The 16750-nt window shown below is 33.9% G+C and overlaps 1 protein-coding gene across 3 annotated transcripts in view; it reads right to left on the bottom strand.

Annotated features, from left to right (window-relative positions):
* The window catches only part of DGKB (diacylglycerol kinase beta), a 780654-nt gene that overhangs the window by 536952 nt on the left and 226952 nt on the right, over positions 1 to 16750 (bottom strand). For all 3 annotated transcript variants that reach the window (XM_017889062.1, XM_017889064.1, XM_017889063.1), the window contains exons 8-9: positions 13423 to 13542; positions 2063 to 2180 (exon numbers count right to left, since the gene is read on the bottom strand). In XM_017889062.1, coding sequence (XP_017744551.1) covers positions 2063 to 2180; positions 13423 to 13542 — 238 coding nt within the window. The remainder of the gene's footprint in view (positions 1 to 2062; positions 2181 to 13422; positions 13543 to 16750) is intronic.

The following is a 16750-nucleotide window of genomic DNA, read 5'->3' as shown; positions in this document are numbered from 1 at the left end:
AGACAAATTGATGACTGCCAAATGGCTTGGTGTCATTTGCTAGAAGGAAGAGATCTATATTTTACAAAGTATAGGCATGAGAGCAGCTGGCAGGCATGGGAATAAAAGCCCATGAGTTTATGCTATTTTGTCTCTTATTTAAATCTTAAATGGCTGATTAGTCTATTTCCAGAGAATAGATTTCATCATATATGCCAGGCCTTCGGCCATCATGGCATCATTTGTCCAAAAGCAACAGCCTTTGCTGGGCGGCATATTGTATACATATGCAAAAATTTATGTTACTATGCAAATGTATACATACACATAAGCAAATATATGTATCTATGTATATATATAACGTGTCAGAAAACCAAGACATATATTTTGGTATCTTCAAATTCTTTATGGTTTGAGTCTGAATATGATTTAGGGTCAACTACATGTATTCTTTTAATAAAATGTTGGTTCCAAATTAAGAGTTCTAAATGCATAAATAAATAAAACAATACTTAAAAATAACTATATAACCTCCTCAATAAAAACAAAAACAAAAAACTAACCACTGCCTCAAATTAAAATGAAAAACACTAAATCCACATAATATTTATATAGTAAAACTCTTCCAAAATATTCATATCTGTGATTTTCTTTGGCAACATTGAGGGAGAAAAGATGCTTTCTCTTGTCCTCTATATTAAAAATAATATTGAGTATTGCATTCACCACACTAATCAGTAAAAGCTTATGAGCAAAATTCTCATTCTTCATATATCACTCATCTTATTTGAGACCTATCATTTTGTTTTATGTGTTCTTATTAACAGACTCTACCACAAAATTCCTTTTCTTAAAATAATAGAACTTTAAAACAAAGTACTTCCTTTGTGTATGGAGAATGTTCTAGTGTAACTAACATGTAACTAACCTTTCAAAGGTAGCTGTCATAGACTATGTTATATGTGCAAATTTCAGGTAACTATCAAAATTCGTAAAGAGTTCAGAAATCATATGCATATGTGGCACTAAAACATGGTATTAAATTTCAAATAATACAGCTGAGAGAAAGGAAATTATCGAACACATTACCAAAGAAGCTGCTAGCTAACAACAAACAAACAAACAAACAAAAAACCTATAAGCCATGAATGGTATGGAAGCCAGGTAAGACATTAGATTTAATTAAATGCACAACAATGGAATGTGTCTAATGCACTTGACAGTTTCAGTAATTCTGTACAAGCTGAAAAGGTTGGGGAGAGATAAATTGATGGATTAATGGAGATCTTAAATGAAGGGATTATAATATCCACTCTTCTCTATCAGGAATATTGTGGATTGTAAAATTTTCTCAGGTAGATATGCTGTAGATTTAAAATTGCTTAGGTGATTTTATAAACTAACTGTTATGTACACTATAAGAACATTCTAATTGGCAGTACTGAGTTAACAGAATAAAGTGAAAATTGCAAAGATGAGTGAACTGAAATTTTTTAAGTGGCCAGAACTCATTAATCATCAATGCTTTGCATTCCAATATCTGTTAACCATATATGAAGATTTTATTTATGTTAGCATTAAAATTAATAGGCTTGAGGTGTAAAATTAGTTTGTATATCTTGTGATTTCTTAATTTTAGTGCAAATCTATTTTAATCAATTAATGTAACTTACAAAATACCCAAAGGAAGCAACTCATTATAAGATGCTCATGTGAATAAAGTGACTAACATGTGGGGAGAGGGGGATACATATGAATAAGATGTAAATATGAAAAACTAGTAGAAATCTTCAAAATAATCCCTGAAGAAATGGGAAACATGAATAAATTAAACTACAGTGGAAAGAAAATTGCGGAAGACTTGGAAAATGTCCTTCATTTTTTTCCAAGGGTAGGTTTTTCCAAAACTAAAGAAATTAGAGTAACCTAAACATTCAAAAACACAGTACAGGAAAATGTAAATCACATGTACAGAGACAGTCTGGATCGGATTTTAGGTCTCCATCTACAAATAAGACTATTCCATAAAATCAACCTTTCCTCACTCGAGGAGATGATGTCCAGGCAGAGCAAATGTACTCACAGGAACAGCAGAGGCCCTGCTTCCCCACACCAATCAGCATGTTCAGGCAAAGGTTGCAATAGGCAGGTTTGTTAAAGTGCTTCAGTCGCCACACGTGCTGTCCATCATCCTTCACATTCTGCATGGGACGTAAGAGAAACAGATTTCACTTAATGAAATAAACAGTGAAAGATGTAAGTGCCAATAAAATTCAGAGCTGGACCGAAGCATGTGAAGACAATCTGTTGCTTCATCCCTGACTTTCTCCAAGATCACCGCAGAGCCTTTAGAAAAACACATGTGCTCCAGTGAAATGAGATAGTGCTAACAAATCACCGATGCTATAGCAACCCACAAATTCTTGTCTAATATTAACAGCTCAACAGCATACCCCAGGTCATCGTCATGACCTGCCAAATGGATCAGGGACGTGATTGCCTCTCCTTTAAATACTTTATCCTTAGCAGAATTCCATAAACAAACAAATAAATAAAGAGAAAGGCAAAACACCCTTCAGTGGAAGAGCCTGATAAATAAAAACTTGCAAAGACGTCATTAACCCTTGCTTACTTAATATACAAAATTCATGATGGTGATCAGGTCATGTAAGGTGGCAGAGAAATGGGATGGGATGGAAAACTAATACTAAAAGATAAGTTATTGGTGACATTCTAGGGCTTCCAGGAGTCCTTATACTGTATTCCAATTTATATTAATATATTGAGTATGCCAGAAATAGTGTATTTTAAAAGGTAAACTTTTTAAAGGATTTAATGATGTTACCATTTTGTTTACCCCCTCTTATAAAATACAAGTAGTTTTAATCTCACAGAAAGAAGGTAAAAATATTAAAACTGTATTAATATTATTATTTATAACAATCACTATAGTTATTTGCCACAATACAAACTTAGGTTTAAATTAATTCCCACTTTAGCAAAACACTTCATTTTTTTCTCTTCTGAGTGAAACTCTCTGTATCATAATAGCTACTCGCGTAGGTGTTTAATCAGAGCTGCATTGTTCAAGATTAAAATAAAATTAAATAATATGATGCTTAGGAATTCCTTGAACTCCTTACAAGAAGGTCAAGATATTAAATGAAATTATTATATATCATTACTTTTGCTACCATCATTTTCTCCATTAACATGTACTTTTTGTACTCTAATCACCAAATTAAATCAAACAGATAAACATTTATTGGTATTCTATTGAAAACATTATTTGTCATAATTTTTCAGGTTAGCCAAATTGTCGTATTTCTCAGAACACATTCACCTAATAATTTTTGAGCACCTATTAAGTGCTTGGGCATTAACATTAGTCCTGTAGTAGTGAGTCAGTATAAATATATTCAGATCATCTTGTTTCTCTTGATAATAAAATATTAATAATAATGATCTTAACTACCTTTCCTATTCCCAGTCAAGGCACAAACCACTAAATTTGTAATACTAGAGAAAATCTACAGTAACTAGTTCTTACATTAGAACCAGAAATGTCAAATTTGCATCATAACATGAAACATTAATGAAATGCTTCCTGGGCGATAATTCTCGGTGGGTCTCTTGAATTTCTTCATGTTTTGAAAGCCGAAGCACTGTCCTTTCTTTTTTTTTCTTCTTAAGACTATATTTTCAAAGATGTTTGAGTAACAAACAGCCTAGCCTTGGACAATAGAGACATGTCTCCCTCCAGAGGTAAGGGCTGGTTTGCTTACTATACTTATAGTATAATAAAAATAATCTCTCTCTTGTAGGCAAAGGTTAAATGGGTTCGTTTCCTACACATTATAATTCATTTAGTTTTCCTAAGTCAGGGTTTCCAAAACTTGATGCTGTGTACAATCATTACTTGGGTCCCACTCTGTCGTTCCCACGAGATTTGGGAGGCAAGGTGAACTCAAACGTGAAGCTCCTGTTACTTTCTTTGTTGTGAATAACAAAGTCCATTGTCTCTGACTCAGGAGTCTCATGTCCTCTGGCAGCATCCATAAAACTGTGGCAAGCTAACACATTAATTTCCAGTAGGGTAAATTTTGTAAAATGTAAACCCTTTACAGTTCTTGACATTGCCCAGATTTACCTTTCTGACAAGAGGCTCACAAAGGTCTCAACAAATACAGCTACGCAGGTGTCATACAGAAAACTTCAGAAAACACAGGTGTTCCAATTTTCTTTCAAAACCTAAGAAATTTCTGAATCTCCTGTTTTGGTTTGGTGAGTCATAGATTTCTAGTAGCTTTATCATGTGAATAGAATACTTTATATATTTAACTTTGCTATATTTTGCTATATTTTCAAAACTGTCTATATTTTAAAATTGATATCCCCTCAAATAATATTTAAACGTCCTTGTGTGGAAAGATTAAATATGGGGTTGTTAATATTTTACAAACTAAATCAATATTTTAAAATTAAAAGTAGTAGCTAAGTGCTTTAAAACATTTTAAGTAAAAGGACAAAATCGAATTTTCGTACGTATTACTGTTCTTGTAATTCTTGTCATTTTATTTTTAAATGATTGTCCATTACATGTGAATAAGCTTCATCCTTTGAAGAGCACATATGGAGTAAGTTAGCTGGCATTTTCCTTATCAAAAAATAAACAAGTGTGAACGTGGGTGTTCTGTCAATCAGAACACTTAGCCATGTTACAGGCTGCAACTGATGTACAAATCCATTACTCAGGCATAAAATGTTTTACCAAAAAAACAAATTAAATAGCTTTATAGCTCTTAGCTGGATACATTGCCAAAATATGCAAGGGATGAAATATGTATGTGACTTCTTTAAGAGAAGAAATTGAAACCAGGAGCCAATTACTTCTCAGCAGTACAAATTATACTCCAGCTCTCTATTTTCATGTCTTGTCTTGTTTATCTTACTTAGAATGTAAACTTAACGGGGAGAGAAAGAATCTGTCCCTTAGATTCTATCAGCCAGTAGAACACATTCCTATTAGTACTTCCATTGCGAATATATATTTATTGTCAAAAAAGGGAATTTATTTTTTATAAAACAGAAATAAGCAGGGCATCCAGAAAGGCTTGATTCCTAGCCTACTGTAAAAATGTAGATAAGCCATTTCACCTTTCTTCCTATTTTCCTCTCTAATGAAAGGAAAGTACCCACTTCCCTTTTCCGGACTGTGGTGTGAGGTTTCATTATACAATACCTGTGAAATTAATTTGGTTTCTCAGAAGACTGGTGTTATATAAACAGCAAATATTATTACCCTCATTGGGGTTGTGTAACATCCCAATATTTCAGCCAAAAGAACTGAGAAAAATACCTAAAATTTCACTTTATTTCATTAAAATGTGCTCTTTTTTCATCACCAGACATAACACTGTATATTGTAATGAAGCTGTTCAGGTCTGTGTTTATGACAGAGAAATGCTTAATGAATCCTAGGCTACTCCATGCTGAGAAGGAACTTTACATTTTTCCCCAACTCTTAGTTCCCTAGAAGGCAAAGGGATATTTCAAAGGAAATAATGCTGTTTAGAACTTTTAAAACCTATTTCATTATCCTAGTGATTCTAAAGTTTTAGTTTTTCCATGAATACTTCCAAGATCACATAAAATGTTCAAGTGAAGTAGGGCTACTATAAATAATTTTTGTTCAGAAGACTCAAGGAGAAATTTCACTGATGTCCTAACCCATATGGCTTCTCTCCCCCCAACACCCTAGTTTATGTTTCAACATGACTTAACTTTTGTATATATATATATATAATATATATATATATATATATATATATATATACACAAACACACATATTATTATTATATTATATATATGATAAGTTAAAATAATTACCTCCAACTCATTAAATAACAAAGACTATTAAATTACCTTACTTTTTGTTTCAAGGTCTCCAAAAAAAAATTACGACCAAATGTGAAATAAGTTCTCTTTAGACAAAAGATGAGCTTTCTATTAGGCCTGGGCAAAGAGGAATGCAGGAGAAAAGTTTTAAAAATTCTGAGTGGGAGCTGTCATCAACTGTTCATCTCCAGACCACACATTGTAAGGTCACCTGCCATTCTTGAGGCTCAAATGCAAAATCAACAGCAGGTTACACCACGTAGTCATTTTCTTAAATGACACAATCTGGAATCTCAGTAATTTTGCATTCATCTAGTTGTGTAACTGCTTTCTACATTGAGCAAAGTATAGACAGCAGAAGAAAACTCTTAACCAAATTAAAACTTTTAAAATTGATGTGCTGAACATCAGCTTCCAAAATATAATTTAATCTACCAAGAGTACGTTGTCTTCAATTCTCCATCGCTCAAGAATTTCATCAGAGAAAACTTCGCATATTACTTTACTGAGAGTCAAGCAAAAAATGTGTCCTAAACCATCTCAATCAAAGGCAAAGTTTAAATGACCTATAAGAATTGAAGACCAGGATTTTTTGCACACATATAGTGAGACCGAAATATAAACCATCCAGAAACCATGCAGGCTAGATGTGGGTGCAACAATCCACAACAACAAGTTAAGGTATCGCTACTTCAAGCTAGGCCACTGCTTAAACGTACATTTCTCTTTTCCCTATAATATAAATTCAGGAATTTTCCTTGAAAAAAAATTAAATGATGATCCAAAATTAGAGATTTCAGAAATTGAAGCATTGTTAATCATCTCGTTCATGCAGGAAAAGGAATGTTTGGACTGAAAGAGTATTAGGAAACACTAACTTCTCTTCTTGACTAACTTTTCATTTTTCCAGAGAGAGCAACTGCCTGGCACAAAATGACCTAGTAAGTTAATAACAGAGCCAGGGTCTGTTATTTGATTAATTTGATGACGTTCACTGCTCCTATGCTTTCTGTCTGTTCGTCCTCATGTCTTGCTGTGGCTGTCTGATTTTGCCAAGTAAAAGGTATTAAACTCCTTTCTTCCAAATTATTTAAAATAAATTAAAAACTTTTTCTGTTTTTTAATCTGAGAAATTGGTGATAGATCAGCGGTTGGCAAATTATGACACTGAGTCAAACCTGTCCAGCAACCTGTTTTTGCACATGGAGTTTTATTAAAACATAACTTTTCTGGTTCATTTACATAATTTCTGTGATTGCATTTGTGTTAGAACAGCAGAGTTAAGCAGTTGTGGCAGAAACCTTATGGCCCCACAGCCAAAATTATTTAATATCTCTCCTCTGCAGACAGTTTCCAATCACTGGAACAGAATCTACCTCTAGATAAAGTTATTCAACAAAGTGTTTTAATTACATGGGATATTTTTTTAAAAAACAATTTTCCAGTGAGATGAATTCTGAAGGAAGAATGAATAAGTCTCAGGTATAAATTTTTATTGTGGTAATCAGAATCACGAAGCCATCCAAATTCTCGATTTTCCTTCAAATGTAAGATACACTAACACTCTATACCATTTCTGACTGTTTAATCTTTCTTGTATTTTGTAAAGTTTGTAGAGCCTCTCCTAAGAGAAAAGAAATGGATCTTACTCTCTACTATTTGGTGTAGAATCTGGTCCCCATCAACTCCATTTCTGATTTTGGTACCAAAACAGATATTCTTTAAAAAAAAAAAAAAAAAAAGGCTAGCTTTTAAACTACTCTTGATAGAGAAAAATAAATTGCACTGAAATCGTAGCTGTTGTTGTGCCTTACATTAGAAGTGAAGATTACTCTCCCAGGACTACTTCCTTTTCTGTGTAATTTGGCTAGGATACCACAGTCACTTTCAAATACACTGCGGTATTTTATATGCACTATCATTTAGAACCTACTCCCCGAGCTCATAATTGACAATAGACAATAATATATAGGACAACCTAACATGACAAGCTTTACAATAAGTGGCCAACTTCAAACTGCAGTATCTAGATTTTCAATTAAATAAGCAAAGGTGAAGGGATAGATTCATGAATCAAATTCTCTCCAGGTAATAACGTAACACATTAACTGCCTACAGAAAGGAAATATATCTCAATTACTAAAAAAGGCTCTCATCACTCAGTTGTCTCGGTGTCATTCCCGCTTTTTAAAACAATTACCATGCCTTAGAGTTAAACAGTTCTTTCTAACAAATAGATGCTGTATTTTGTGATCATTACCCATGATTATATGGCTTATACATTTTATTAAAAGACAGCTTAAAATGTGGGTGGCTTATTTTTTTCACAAAGATGAAAGAAAAGGGAAATTTCTTCTTTTAAAGTTGTTCTTCACAGAAATGGGGCGAGGGCAGAATCTAATCTCAGATTTAAGGTGCTCTCTTAAGGTTAAACAATGTGGCTCTGCCATCTAGCGGCCATCACTGGAAACACAACTCTGGAACCCAGCTCTGTTGCTATCATAAAGCTCTTAATAGATTTCTCTTATTTAGCTCCAAACACTCCCTTTTAACTAAAACATTAAAAAAAAAAATTTAAAATACTGTTAGAAGGTAAATTATGTATAATTAATAGAGTGCACATTACATGCATAGAATCGCCTTACAATTGAAATAATACTACACTAGAAGCTAATGAGGCATTATATTGGTTTAAAATACTTTGAGTTAAATCATATAGATTTGTGGACTCTATTACCTGTGCTAATTTTTATAACTTCACAAATATCTACAGTGATAAATTAAATAAAAAATAATGTATCAGCAATAGTTTCCAATGAAAAACATCTTTCAAAAAATCTCTTGTGATATTTAAAATATAGCCATCTGACTGTCCCTTTCTGCACTTTTCTATCCCACCCTCAACTACCAGATGATATACTTGCTCATTCCTGCATCTCCCCTCCTTCTCTCATCTTAAAATTTCCATAAATGCTTAGAATATACAAAGTTTGGCATTACAAACATAAAACGTCCTTGTAGGGAACCCTTATTATTAGAATTTCCAGACTAAAGTTATCTGAACACAATTTTTCAGGATAAAGTATACATTAAACCTTAAAATGTCAACATTTTGTCAGTTTTTCTTTTGTTTTCTCCCAGTAGTCTGTTTTACATAATGCTTTTTTGTCATAAGGTACATGAACAATTAATAAATACTTATAGAGATAAATATCATGATGCCAAATACCATTACAAAAAGATACTCAGTTATGTGTAGTATAGGAACTTCAGGTACAAGGAAATACTGTTTCACAAAATTTTTAAGTGTAGAAGTACATACCTATTAACAATAATACATATATANAAAAAAAAAAAAAAAAAAAGGGGAGAGAGAGAGAGAGAGCGCGCGCGCGAGAGAAATGAGCATTTGAGGTTGATTGTAGTAGTAGGGAAGACTGGAGTGTCCCTAGAAATTTTTATCAAATTAACTCAGGCTCTACACTCAGTTCAATCTTATTTTTTTATGAGGCCCACGGGATTGGAGACACAGTCAGAGGACGGCTTTAACGTGAGATTTACTAGGTACAAAAAGGAAAGCATCACGCATCTGAAACAAATGTCACTGTTTTATTTCTCTTATGATTGTTACATTTCTACTAATTCATCAGCAAGCTCTTGAGAATCAGGGGGAGAAAAATAATCTAATTTTCAAATACGATACTTCCTGAGTGAAGACACCAAGCACAAGAGTGTCGAGGCAGACAATACTTCTACCAACAAATTAAATATTTCATGCATTGCATCTTTTCCAATCTCTGTTCCAATGCTCTCTGCATTTCTTTTTTCCGAATTGATTAACATTTTTGTATTATATAAAGACAGTGAATTCCTTTCTTCATTAGAATTCTTACCATGTTTGCCATCTTGATGCCATTAGATGGGAAGCACTTTGCTTTCCCAGCAACCAAGGGTAATATGTTTGGAACTTATATGTAATTTCTATTAATAATAACACAAACAACACTATATGACACTGACTCTATATGCCAGGGGCTGCTCTGCTTATAATACATTAGCTTATTTAATCCTCACCACAGCCCTTCTGAGTAAGTACTGATACTGCCACCATACCACAGAGAGGTAAATGTATTACAAACAAACACCGCGGAGAACATTTTAAGACATTACGTGCAAGTCATCTTTAGAAACGAAGTTTAATTAAACATGATTTGATCCTTTAACTTCTTGACTCTATTAAATTCTGATAGGCAATTAAAAAGCAACTGAATTCCCTCGCCCCTTACTACTTAGCAAAGAATTATATGAGCTCTTTGCCATGAAGTTAATTTGTTCAGACATTTTCTGGCATATATATAAATCTGAAAAATAATCTGGAGAAAGTTATTAAAGACTACTTTCACACTTATTAAAGATTCTTCTTGTTTTAGCTGTGCTGTTCATTGAAAAAATATTGAAAAGTTAAGCACTTATTTCTAAAAAGTGATCAGTGTAAGTGGCCAGGTTTAGACATGCTAACAAAGTCACTACTTCATCAGTAATAGAATTATGTTGTACTGAGTTACCAAGACAGTTATCCCAACTCTCCACTTAGCTGTTAGTCACAATTTCATATGTGGTAGCCTATGAAATTTATTTTATTGATTGACCGCACATTTCCCTTATCTCCTCTACTCCAGATCCTCCATGAAATGATGGAAGAAATTGACTATGATCGTGACGGAACCGTGTCTCTGGAGGAATGGATTCAAGGAGGAATGACAACAATTCCACTTCTTGTGCTCCTGGGCTTAGAAAATGTAAGTATTTCCACAGAGGAGGGTGGCCTGGTGGTGAGTCAGTGGGGCTCTCTATTACACATTTTGATTACAAATTGATCTGACCATTTTCTACCATGAAGCATGTAGTGAGTGCCTGGAACTTTTAATAAGTATGCCACGGTGCAATTCGACAGTAAATCCTTGTGTAATAAACTTGCCACACACATATTGATTCACTTTAGGTATTACTTTAGGATCAAAAATATTTTCTCTCTCTTTTGTTTTCCTCTATTTAAAGGGCAATCTAGTGTTTTTAAGTTACTGACCTCCTTATATAAAGCAAGAGACTCTCCAATATTATTGTATTTTGCAGTTCTTGTGGTGCTTCATTATTTCAATGTTCCTCCTACCTATAAAGGTAATCTATTTTATTGATAATTGATACTTGAAGGAGGCAGTTAAATATCTGCGGTGGTTTAAAGAATAGTGGTACAGAAGTCATTGCGGTTTCTGCCATTAAAAGTAATGGCAGAACCTATATAAACACCAACTTATATAAACGTAAGTTTTTCTTGAATCAGCAGCAGCCAAGTTCTCATTCTATGCTCATCAAAAGTTTTCTTGGAGTAGTTCCTCTAGATGCAGTTAAATACCATTGTGAAGGAATAAAATAAATCAACCTAAGATGAGAATGTAATATAATAATGACGTTGAAAGCAAATCTTGCTGACCCAGCCTTGAAGCAGATTTTAGTCATTGTTAGTTTAAAAATCTGATGACATCTATAGTGGATGCTAGATTTTTAAATTCAGCATTAATAGTTATATAATAATTTGATATAATATGTGTACAATAACATGTCTACTTAATTTCAAAGAACGTTGGGGTGGAAAGCACAATGACATTGTAATATTTAGAGTTTTAAGGTGTAAGACTATAGTATTCACCACTTTGCTGTCAAACCCAAAACTTTTCGTACTTCTTGTTACCAACTGAAACAATTTTACAGATTCAAGACTATATCATAATTATTCAAGACACCAAATTTTTAAAAGTCATTTCTCAAGATATCTTACTGTCTGTGTTTGTAAAACATATGAGTGTATATAAAAATATGTTGGCACGTATGGGTTTAGGAATATATAAACGGGCTTTAGGAATATACAAATGAGCTAAGGGTTAAGGAATATGTATCAGTTTAGGAATAAATAATGGGCTTTAAGAGATCACCGTTTGTTTTCTTTTTTACCTGGGTCTTCAAATTCTTCTAAACTCAGTTGAATCTTACTTTTCATGAGGCCCATGGGATCTGAGACATGGTCAGAGGGTGGAAAACAATAAAATACTAATAGGTGACATATAGAAAATTACCCTTAAACTAATTTATATAAACCAAAGATAATATATATATATATATATATATATATATTATCTTTGGTTTAAATAAATTAGTTTAAGGGTAATTTTCCATATGTCACCTATTAGTATTTTATTGTTTTCCACCCTCTGACCATGTCTCAGATCCCATGGGCCTCATGAAAAGTAAGATTCAACTGAGTTTAGAAGAATTTGAAGACCCAGGTAAAAAAGAAAACAAACGGTGATCTCTTAAAGCCCATTATTTATTCCTAAACTGATACATATTCCTTAACCCTTAGCTCATTTGTATATTCCTAAAGCCCGTTTATATATTCCTAAACCCATACGTGCCAACATATTTTATATACACTCATATGTTTTACAAACACAGACAGTAAGATATCTTGAGAAATGACTTTTAAAATTTGGTGTCTTGAATAATTATGATATAGTCTTGAATCTGTAAAATTGTTTCAGTTGGTAACAAGAAGTACGAAAAGTTTTGGGTTTGACAGCAAAGTGGTGAATACTATAGTCTTACACCTTAAAACTCTAAATATTACAATGTCATTGTGCTTTCCACCCCAACGTTCTTTGAAATTAAGTAGACATGTTATTGTACACATATTATATCAAATTATTATATAACTATTAATGCTGAATTTAAAATCTAGCATCCACTATAGATGTCATCAGATTTTAAACTAACAATGACTAAAATCTGCTTCAAGGCTGGGTCAGCAAGATTTGCTTTCAACGTCATTATTATATTACATTCTCATCTTAGGTTGATTTATTTTATTCCTTCACAATGGTATTTAACTGCATCTAGAGGAACTACTCCAAGAAAACTTTTGATGAGCATAGAATGAGAACTTGGCTGCTGCTGATTCAAGAAAACTTACGTTTATATAAGTTGGTGTTTATATAGGTTCTGCCATTACTTTTAATGGCAGAAACCGCAATGACTTCTGTACCACTATTCTTTAAACCACCGCAGATATTTAACTGCCTCCTTCAAGTATCAATTATCAATAAAATAGATTACCTTTATAGGTAGGAGGAACATTGAAATAATGAAGCACCACAAGAACTGCAAAATACAATAATATTGGAGAGTCTCTTGCTTTATATAAGGAGGTCAGTAACTTAAAACACTAGATTGCCCTTTAAATAGAGGAAAACAAAAGAGAGAGAAAATATTTTGATCCTAAAGTAATACCTAAAGTGAATCAATATGTGTGTGGCAAGTTTATTACACAAGGATTTACTGTCGAATTGCACCGTGGCATACTTATTAAAAGTTCCAGGCACTCACTACATGCTTCATGGTAGAAAATGGTCAGATCAATTTGTAATCAAAATGTGTAATAGAGAGCCCCACTGACTCACCACCAGGCCACCCTCCTCTGTGGAAATACTTACATTTTCTAAGCCCAGGAGCACAAGAAGTGGAATTGTTGTCATTCCTCCTTGAATCCATTCCTCCAGAGACACGGTTCCGTCACGATCATAGTCAATTTCTTCCATCATTTCATGGAGGATCTGGAGTAGAGGAGATAAGGGAAATGTGCGGTCAATCAATAAAATAAATTTCATAGGCTACCACATATGAAATTGTGACTAACAGCTAAGTGGAGAGTTGGGATAACTGTCTTGGTAACTCAGTACAACATAATTCTATTACTGATGAAGTAGTGACTTTGTTAGCATGTCTAAACCTGGCCACTTACACTGATCACTTTTAGAAATAAGTGCTTAACTTTTCAATATTTTTTCAATGAACAGCACAGCTAAAACAAGAAGAATCTTTAATAAGTGTGAAAGTAGTCTTTAATAACTTTCTCCAGATTATTTTCAGATTTATATATATGCCAGAAAATGTCTGAACAAATTAACTTCATGGCAAAGAGCTCATATAATTCTTTGCTAAGTAGTAAGGGGCGAGGGAATTCAGTTGCTTTTAATTGCCTATCAGAATTTAATAGAGTCAAGAAGTTAAAGGATCAAATCATGTTTAATTAAACTTCGTTTCTAAAGATGACTTGCACGTAATGTCTTAAAATGTTCTCCGCGGTGTTTGTTTGTAATACATTTACCTCTCTGTGGTATGGTGGCAGTATCAGTACTTACTCAGAAGGGCTGTGGTGAGGATTAAATAAGCTAATGTATTATAAGCAGAGCAGCCCCTGGCATATAGAGTCAGTGTCATATAGTGTTGTTTGTGTTATTATTAATAGAAATTACATATAAGTTCCAAACATATTACCCTTGGTTGCTGGGAAAGCAAAGTGCTTCCCATCTAATGGCATCAAGATGGCAAACATGGTAAGAATTCTAATGAAGAAAGGAATTCACTGTCTTTATATAATACAAAATGTTAATCAATTCGGAAAAAAGAAATGCAGAGAGCATTGGAACAGAGATTGGAAAAGATGCAATGCATGAAATATTTAATTTGTTGGTAGAAGTATTGTCTGCCTCGACACTCTTGTGCTTGGTGTCTTCACTCAGGAAGTATCGTATTTGAAAATTAGATTATTTTCTCCCCTGATTCTCAAGAGCTTGCTGATGAATTAGTAGAAATGTAACAATCATAAGAGAAATAAAACAGTGACATTTGTTTCAGATGCGTGATGCTTTCCTTTTGTACCTAGTAAATCTCACGTTAAAGCCGTCCTCTGACTGTGTCTCCAATCCCGTGGGCCTCATAAAAAAATAAGATTGAACTGAGTGTAGAGCCTGAGTTAATTTGATAAAATTTCTAGGGACACTCCAGTCTTCCCTACTACTACAATCAACCTCAAATGCTCATTTCTCTCGCGCGCGCGCTCTCTCTCTCTCTCTCCCCTTTTTTTTTTTTTTTTTTTAATTTTCTTTTTGAGACGGAGTCTCGCTCTGTAGCCCAGGCTGGAGTGCAGTGGCACAATCTCGACTCACTGCAACCTCCGTCTCCCAGGTTCACACCATTCTCCTGCCTCAGCCTCCCAAGTAGCTGGGACTACAGGTGACCGCCACCATGCCTGGCTAATTGTGTGTGTGTGTGTGTGTGTGTTTAGTAGAGACAGGGTTTCACCGTGTTGGCCAGGATGGTCTCGATCTCCTGACCTTGTGATCCACCTGCCTCGGCCTCCCAAAGTGCTGGGATTACAGGCACGAGCCACTGAGACCTGCCCATTTCTCTTTATTTATATATGCAAACGATCAGAAGCCTACTGATGTGTACATTTGTTTACAATGAGAGCTATTACTGAAGCCTTAGGCAAGATGATGAGGCAGTTTCCATGACAGCAGACATAATGTATAACTTTGTACCATTTCAGCTCCCTAGAATTGTAGCAGACTTACCAGTAACACACATGTCAAATAATGCTATACTTTATTGCTTGTATTCTCCAGTCAATAGTCTGACAAATACAGTAGGTATTTGTTGTAGAAAGACTACTCAGCCACCAGCTCTCCCCTTCCTCCTAGCATCCTGATCTCCTTTTTCTCAAAGCTACAAACACCCCCCGCCCACACACACACACATACCAAAAATACTTTTGATGAGAAGTGGTAGTGCTCACTGTTTAGAAACCTGAATGGAAAAGCAAATCCCCCTCCCACTCTCCCTCTAGTAACAAGTTGGCTTGATTGATAGATGACTCATCTGCACAGGTAGCAAGGTGAGTAGGAGAGGAGAAAGCTGTTGTCGATTAAAAGGGCAACAGAACTAATCAGAAATTCCTGGTTTTCAGTGAAAATATTAAAGTGAGTCAAACAAACAATTAAATACATGTTACCATCTACTTAATTATTCCACATACAAATGGCAACCTGTTAATGACATCTGCCACTCACTATAAGCACAGCACATGCATTTCCCAATAGTTGATTTAAAACTAGAAAAATTCTAATCCCAGTAAGACAGGAAAATGCTATCAGAGTTCTTGCAGCATATAATCATGCCATTATCCTGTTGTTTACTTCATAAATGTGAACGGAGGTTAAATATACACTTCTTGAATTTGCATAAAATGTAAATCATTTAAATAAAATTTATTTGCATTTGCTTTATTCATATGCACTTTACTAAAGGTTTTAAAAACAATATAAACTCAATATCTCTTATCAAATTTCCCCAGAATATTTTTGTGGCCAAAATTATGGTTTCAAATCAAGTATATTTTAAAATGTATTTGAATAATGTTGAAATTTTGAAATTTATTCAAAATAAGAATGCTGTGCTCTTATAAGCATTTTTAGATACTCTTTCTCTAAACAATTTAATTAAAATTCCTGATTCAAACTAACTAAAGAGCTTTGGGCAAGTAATTTTAACATAGTTGTGTCTTAATTTACTCCTCTGCAAAATGAAAAAAAAAAAAAATAGTGTATCTACCTCAGAGAGTTGAAAGCATTATATAACACATATATGCAAGGTAACACAATGCACTGTGCCTGGAAAACTACCATCTTCTTTTATGGCATGGCATGACCTTGGCAGTGTCTATCAGGATCTTCTGCTTATCCACATGTATGTAAGACCACCATTCAAAATAAATTCCATGAGGAAGAAAGCAAAAGTTACTGTTAAGAGCTTCAGAACTCCACATATACCTTGTTATCTTATTCAGAATCCACTTTGTCTTCAGATTAGAAATAGTAACTTAGTTATCAAAAGACAAAATCAAGTGACAGGAATATATTAGGGTCCCAGAAAAGACAAAGAAAGACAAAAGAAAGACAGGAAGGAAGGGAGGGAGGGAGG

Source organism: Rhinopithecus bieti, unplaced genomic scaffold (assembly GCF_001698545.2).
Source record: "Rhinopithecus bieti isolate Rb0 unplaced genomic scaffold, ASM169854v2 scaffold_16834, whole genome shotgun sequence".
Lineage (NCBI taxonomy): Eukaryota > Metazoa > Chordata > Mammalia > Primates > Cercopithecidae > Rhinopithecus > Rhinopithecus bieti.
The sequence above is the reverse complement of the archived record's forward strand: the minus strand, read 5'-3'. Positions and strand labels throughout refer to the sequence as shown.